General features: G+C 40.1%; 1 protein-coding gene across 1 annotated transcript; it reads left to right on the top strand.

Annotated features, from left to right (window-relative positions):
• Nucleotides 1-3,674: 3,674 nt before the first annotated feature.
• On the top strand, nt 3,675-5,807 carry LOC140879304 (uncharacterized). The gene has a single exon (XM_073282980.1). It carries the CDS (start codon nt 3,675-3,677, stop codon nt 5,805-5,807), a length of 2,133 nt encoding a protein of 710 aa, XP_073139081.1.
• Nucleotides 5,808-7,932: the final 2,125 nt, after the last annotated feature.

Genomic DNA, 7,932 nt, shown 5'->3' with positions numbered 1-7,932 from the left:
CTTAACTGGGCCTAAATAAAAATATTTAAGCCCATTAACTTAATTAAACCCAATAAAATTCTAGACTGGCCCAAAAATCCCTTGACTGGCCCAAAAATTCTCATGGGCTTTCAAGCCCATAAAAATCATTGGGCTAACTTAAATAAATTATTTAAGGCCCAAATAAAATTATTTAGAGGCCCAAATAATTTTCTAACTAATTAATAAAGCCCAAAATACACCTAAACTATTAAATACTTAAAAATTAAAATACCCGACCTAACCCGGACCCGGACCACCTGACCCGACCCTAGACCTTCCAGACCCGACCCTGACTACCCAGACCCGACCCAGCCCCAAAAACCAGCCCAACCCGAACCCCCCTTTTCCCCTTACCATGCTGCGCGAGCAGCAGCCCTTTCAGGGCTCCAGCCGCCTTGCTCCGGCCATGGCCGGCCGGAGAGCCGCCGGCAGGACCTTCCCAGGGTCCTGCCAGTCCTAACCTAGCATCTGGTTGGCTGGTTCATGGCCATGCATGGGTCAGCCGACCCCTCTTCCTAACAGCCCTAAACCGCACGCACCCAACCCCTTCTCTGATCCAGCCTTGAACCCAGCCATCTACAGCCTTAAGCCATAAGTTAGGCCTACCCTAGGGACCCTCACTGCACCCCCATGAACATCGACCAGTAGCCAGCCCCTTCCCATGACCGAAAACGTGAGTATATGCATGCAAAACAAATAAGATCATGAGTTTTTCGGGTACTAGCCAAGAAAGTTTCATCATAACTAAAAAAAACAGCAACGTTTAAATAAAAAAAATCTGACAAGAACGAATTAAATAGCTTATATTGTGTTCAAAGGAAGAATTAAACATGCCTTTCGTAATTTTTCTTGAATAACACGCGATTGCGGGAGCACCGGGACGAAGACCGAGCGACCAACTTCTAAATTTCTTAAAGGAACGTCTATGGGGTTGTGTTTCTGGGAAAATAGGCGTGAATATGTTGAATAAGATGGGTGGAGGCGGCAGATTGTGATGGTAGTGGGGTAGGTTTAGGTTTAATAGATAATATAATTTATTAGATAAGTAATATAACATAAAATATACAATTTTAAACTCTTAAAAATACCTAATAAAATATTAAATCTGATACTAAAACCAAAATCTCGAAATTAAGACTTAAGGGATTTTTAAATATTAATAAAAGTCATTAAAATGACTTATTTTGGCTAAAAAATCAACCCTTAAATAAATATATAATTAAATACTAAAATTTTCTTGACAAAATAACTTTAAATATTATTTTGAAGCTCATAAAACTCATAAAATATTTTTGGCTAAATATTTTGGTATCTCGTCTGTCCACAGTCCCGTCTATGCGATAAAATAATTAAATTTCCATAAATCATGAAAAATCACTAATTATGGGTTAAATGCTTAAAAATAACTTAAAACATGCACAAATAATTTCACATAATTATTTAACCCATAATCTAAAATTCTAGATAAATAAAATCCCTAATTATGCATGCGAATTTACGTACTAAAAATAATGGGTGTTACAGTAAACCAGTCAGGTTATTACTTGTTCTTCGTCAGTCTAAGACTTTTCCTTGGGACGATGATCTCGATCAAGTGGGTGTTGGCATCTTTCGTGATCAGAGAGATCGTGGTCAGTATGGAAGACGTATCAGTGTTGTGATACATTAGTGCCAAGGAAGTTTGAATTTCAACCAGCAGCGCAGTAATCTTCAGTTGGGAGGATGTTAATGCGGTTCAGCATTAGTGGAACTTGCAGAGAATTCGATGAGAGTCTGAGTGTGTCGGAGGATATTTCGACCAGGCGCTCGAGCAAGGATATCTAGTACGTTCTCGAGGTTTTACCCTAGATTTCGAGGACAAAATCTTTTAAGGGGGGGAGAATGTAGTGACCCGTATCCAGAATTAACGAATAATGAGTAATTAATTGTGTAATCATGTTTGGATTAAGTAAAACATGATTAAGAAAATTTCAAATGGGTTAACAAAGTTCAAAAATGGATTCAGGATATTCGAAAATGGTGGGTATGATTCGGGAGGTTCGGACTCTCCGAACCTTTGTTCGAAGGATCCGAACATGGACGGAGCCAAGGATCGGAGGCCCGATGAGTTCGGACGATCCGAACAGTAGCCCATCCAGATGTCCTGAAATATTATATCATCGGTGACATCATAGGGGTGACTTCGGACGATCCGAACAGTGTATTGGACAGGTGTATGGTTGCATGCGTTTGGATCGACACGTTGCGGAGATCGGACGATCCGATGCTACGATTGGACGGCCCGAAGCAGATCGGACGCTCCGAAGGCATGATCGGACGGCCCGAATGAGTTCTATAAATATGAGGTCCGAGCTCCTCATATGGTGCAAATTCCGAAATCCTCTCCTTCTCCCACGTGACTCTATTTTAGGGCTTTGGGTACTTTTATTTTAGAGTTGGAGTAGGAAATATATTCTAGCATATTCAGGCAGTGTCTGACATAGTAGCGGAGCAGTCCTCGTGTAGTGGAGCCGTGCTCGAGGCTGTGAAGCTGCAGTCGGGGTGTGCCCCTAGTTGCGGGATAGTCGCCATCAGTGGGCTGACGACGGACGCAGGTATAGCTATGGTCTCCTTAAATTATTTAGGAGTATGCAATAGCTTAGTTAAGGCTTTTAGAGCTTAATTAATGATGCATGGGTATTTTCATTGTAGAGCTGATGTAGGCTTGGAACCTAGAGTGGGACTGCTAGGACTTCTTGTAGAAAGGTACGTAAGTACTGACTGAGATAGCCAGCGGGTTTTGCATGCTTATATGTTGCATTTGTGTGTCATATTATTATGCGACATGTGCATATCATATTGTGCCTATACATCTTTTGAGATGAGCTATAGAGGGCCGCTCAGCCCTGTTCGGACGGCTGATGTCGAGCGCCCCACTGCCGACGGGTTAGCCGGCATTGGAATCTGTAAGACACGGTCTACGTCCGATAGGAATGAGCAGTGTACACAAGGTTTGCTCCCCGGGTTGTACCACTCATTTCCTAGGCGTCATTACTGAGTAGTTGTATACAGTTATCCCAAATATGGATACCCTGTCATGTGCATGCATCATATTTGTATGTTTCACCCATGCTTTCGTATTGAGCTTAGAGCTCACGTCCAGTCTTTTCTGTGTATCTGGACACCCCATTCGACGGGGCAGGTGTAGGTGCAGGATTGAGCACCAGGAGCTTGGAGTAGCCAATGATCAGTGAAGACAGCAAGATTAGCTGTAGGTTTTGCCCTTTAGGCATATTTATTCGATTGGGTTGTATAATCGAATTTGTTTAACCGGTTGTATTCTGCCGGTCTGCTTTTATTTAAGTCTTCCGCAGCGATTTATTTAATGCATGCTTATTTATGCTCTTAAACTCTGATTAGGTAATGGATCCAGGTAGGGTCGCTACAGACTTGGACTCTGTCCAACTATATTATAACTTGACCTAGTTCACTTGCTAGAATATTTTCAACCGAAATCGTCGGTCAAGTTTTTGGCGCCGTTGTCGGGGACTATTTGTTTAATATTAGGATTGGTTATTTATTTGAGACTAGGTTTTTAATTTACATTGTTTAATTTTTATTCAAGTGGTTGATTTGTGCGCTTTATTTTTTTTCAAGAGTATATCTCATGTTATATGAGCCGTGCTCGAGATTCTGAAAACCTCATACCACTTGATCTGGAGATTGAAAGCACTCTTCGTCGCATGCGTAGAGATCGAAGGCAGCATAACTTGGCTCTAAATTTTGAATCTAAAGAGGAGCTTGAAGAAGAGAACAACCGCACTCTGATGGACCTTCATCGACCATTAGTTGGAGGATATGGATCCAGCATTGTTCGCCCTACAGTTCAAGCGAACACTTTTGAGCTCAAACCAGCCATCATCCAGATGATACGCATGCAAGTAAGATTTGGAGGGGCGTCTTCTGAGGATCCGAATGCTCATCTGGAGCAATTCTTGTCAATATGTGACACCTTCAAATTTAATGGAGTGACTTCTGATGCTGTTCGGCTGAGGTTATTTCTGTTTTCACTACAAGAAGAAGCGATTGAGTGGCTTCGAGATTTTCCAGAGGGATCGATTACTACTTGGGATGGTCTGGTTGAAGTATTCATGCAAAAGTATTTTCCACCAACCAAAGTTACACAATTGCGGAATGAGATCATGTCTTATAGGCAGAGGGATGGGGAATCATTGAATGCCGCATGGACACGATTTAAAAAGATGCTGAGAGTGTGTCCTATACATGGATTATCAGTGGGCCAACAAGTAGAGACTTTCTACTATGGAGTGGATTCATCTGTCCATTCTATGCTTGATGCAGCTGCCAATGGCAGCCTCTATAGAAAGACTCCTGCAGCAGCACTTGAAATCATTTCAAATATGGCTGAAAGCAATGTTGGTTGGCAAGACAGCAGGAGAGAAAAGAAAGTTGGATTTCTTGAGATGGATGCTTTGACAGAAATTACAGCGAAACTTGATGGACTGACTCATCAAGTATCTCAACTGCAAGTTAATAAATCAGCACAAGTCAAACAAGTGAATCAAGTTCAGGGAAGCACTGAGGCATTTGAAGGATCAGCAAGTGGCATTCCATTTATGCCAGATTCATTTTTTGATGGGCCGCCGGTTTTTGAAAGTAATTCAGTGAATTATGTTGGAAACCAAGGGCGACAACAGTTTAATCCATACAGTTTCTCATACAATCCGGGTTGGAAAAGTCATCCAAATTTTGGGTGGAAACAGGCTGAAAATTCTGTCGATCCTCAATGTTTTAATCTACCTCAGCAGCCTGCACAACAAAGGCCTCCTCAGCAAACAGTTAGACCTCCACAAGGTGCTGGACAGTCTATGCTGCCGGGTTTCAATCCATCTGAGAACAAGTCAAATCCTGAAGATATGCTTGCAAAGTACATTGTTAGGAACGAAATAAGATGGCAGAATCATGATGCCATGATGCAAAGAGTGGAAACCCAATTGGGTCAGTTGGCGAACCAGTTATCTTCCCGGGCTCCAGGCTCACTACCTAGTGACACAGTGAAGAATCCTAAGGAAGTGAATGCCATATTTGTGCAACAAGCTATGACAGTCAAGACAGAGAAGCGAGAATTCAAGGCAGAGCACACACCAGAACAAGTCATTCCCTCTCCACGCAAAGGTAAGAAAGGTAAGGAAGACGACTTAAATTCTAATGTAGATATTTCTAGTCTTCCTTTTCCCCAAAGAGCTAGGCAATTAAATTTTGATCATCAATTTAAAAAGTTTCTTGAAATTTTCAAGAAACTCCATGTTAACATCCCTTTTGCAGATGCCCTAGCTCAAATGCCAAGTTATGCTAAGTTCTTGAAAAAAATTCTAGCAAATAAGAGGAAGCTGACCAATTTGAACACCGTGACTTTGAATGAGGAATGTTCGGCGGTCCTTCTAAACAAGCTCCCACCAAAACTTCAAGATCCAGAGAGTTTTTCTATACCTTGTGCTATCGGTAGTATGCCATTTGATAAGGCTTTATGTGATCTAGGTGCTAGTATCAATTTAATGTCATATTCACTTGCAAAAAAATTGGGTATAGGAGTAATGGAACCTACCACTATGTCCCTAAAGCTTGCTGATAGATCAATTAAACATCCCAAGGGAATAGTGGAGAATGTTTTGCTTAAATTTGATGAATTTATATTTCCTATGGACTTTGTGGTACTTGAAATGGATGATGATCGTGAAACTCCTTTGATATTAGGACGTCCATTCTTGGCAACAGTAGAGCATTAATTGATGTTCAGAAGGGGGAATTAATACTTAGGTTGAATGATAAGCAAGTTGTGTTTAATATGTTTAAAAATGATTCCTCTTATCCGAAAGTCAATGATTTTTGTCTGAATGTTGATGCTCGTGGTACATGTGTAGGTGGCATGTAACGCCCAGAATTATTTAATTTTGATCCGAGAATATTTAATTTGGGAATATTTGGAGTTTTGATTTAAATTCTAATATTCTTAAATTATTTAGGATTGAAATTGAATGAAATGAGAAATTGAGGACTAAAATGCAATTTTTGAATAGTTGAGGGGCTAAAGTGCAATTATGAGTAAACTTATCAGAAATTGAAAGTATTATTCAGCTTGTACACGTGTGAAGCCATATTGCTTTCATCCAAATTTCAGAAAAGGCAAAAGGAAGAACCGAGTGCAAGAACTCCAAACCTATTCTTCATTTTCAAATTGACATATCTTGAGTTACGGGTATCCGATTTCGATTCCGAAAGATGTTCTGGAATCCTCGCAACAAAACCTTCGATTTGATGTAAGTTTTATATTTTTTCATCAGGGTTTGGTCATTCGAAAATGACAGATATCAGACTTGTATATGATTTGATGTTGTTGAGCTTCTATCTTGTGTAATCTTGAAGTTGGGTTGAGGATTGATTGTTATATCATGTTCTTATGAATTCCCAGCTATGATTCGATCCATATACCTGCTGATATATTGGTTTTGAAGCTTCAACAGCTGATATACATGTTAGAAATGTTGTAGATATGTTCTGAATCTCCGAGTTATACCGATATGCCGTCGAACTCTTGATTTGAAGTGATTTGCTATTGTTCTTGGACTTAGAAGTTGCTGAAGTTTTAGCTGATGATTCTTTGCTTGTTATGCTATGATTTTAGTGTTTAAACAGGGCATATAAACTCGAGAAGTTGACTCCAAAACTGATAGAAGATAGAACAAGGTTGGTAGAGTTTTCCTTGAAGTCTTGTTGAAGTTTGGATTGAATTTGAGCAGATTTTGAGATGAGTTTGGTGATTGATCTTGTACAGACTTTGACAAGCTAGAAGACATCCTACACATCACGTTTGAAAGGTAAAAGTGGACTATTATTTGATTGGGATTACAACTCGAGATGGTTTGTATCGAGTTCCCCTAAATCACATACTTCTTTACTTAATTTCTCTTATGTGCTTTACTTTGAGTTGTGGAATAATTTCTTGATATAATGAATGCTTTGATGATGATATATGTTGCATTCATCTTGAAGACTTGTTCCTTGATTTTAAAATGAACGGAAACGTTCTATTAGACGATTTGAGGGATTGTATATGTATGGCCTGGGTGGTTGTTTTAGCCTAGCGTCTGATTTGCATATATGATGGCTTCAAAGTCTAGAGAAGTAAGATAAGTAGCCTCACCTCGATCGGGAGAGTCGGTGGATTAGTTATGATATCTACTTCTCGGGATCCCAACTGACGAGATATGAGATGAACCTTGTTTTAAAACATGCATCATATTTACTTTTATATCATGAGTTTGATATATGATTTGTATTGCATGTTTAGTTGCTTTTACTGGGAAATATATTTCTCACCGGAGTTATCCGGCTATTTGTTGTGTTGTATGTCATGATGATAGGCGGAAGTGGATCCGGGCAAAAGCGGAATTGAAGAACAAAAGATGAGAGATTAGCGTGATGATCCGGTATAGAACTGAAGTTGCTGTCTTATATGCTTAGAATAAGAGTTGAGGCTTTGAATTAGTAGACTTGAACTTTAGTTAAAGTGTTGATAGTTGATCTTGTAAACAAACACTTGAAATGGATGTTCTACTCTTGCCTTGAGTTGTTAATGTATATATATGTTGTTGACTTGATATGATTTCTATACCATGATGATGCTTTTGGGAGTTGATACAACATGTTTAGAACTTGATTCTTACTTTGTGCATGTTTTAGTAGATCAAAGGTTCAAGTTTGACAGCAAGTTTTAGAGCTGGTTTTGAGCTGCGTTTTGTGGGCAGGAAACTGCCCAGGGCCGCGCCCGAGCTGCAGAAAACAGCAGCCCGAGCGCAGCCAGGGCAGTTGGCTACTGTTTTGAAACCAACAGGGTGCGCGCGAGCGGCACAT

Source organism: Henckelia pumila, chromosome 2 (genome assembly GCF_033568475.1).
Source record: "Henckelia pumila isolate YLH828 chromosome 2, ASM3356847v2, whole genome shotgun sequence".
NCBI classification, from domain to species: Eukaryota; Viridiplantae; Streptophyta; class Magnoliopsida; order Lamiales; family Gesneriaceae; genus Henckelia; species Henckelia pumila.
This window is presented reverse-complemented; position numbering and strand designations above follow the sequence as displayed.

Bases quoted from the DNA above. Each gene is read 5' to 3' on its own strand.
- LOC140879304 (XM_073282980.1), top strand. From the start codon at position 3,675: ATGAGCCGTGCTCGAGATTCTGAAAACCTCATACCACTTGATCTGGAG.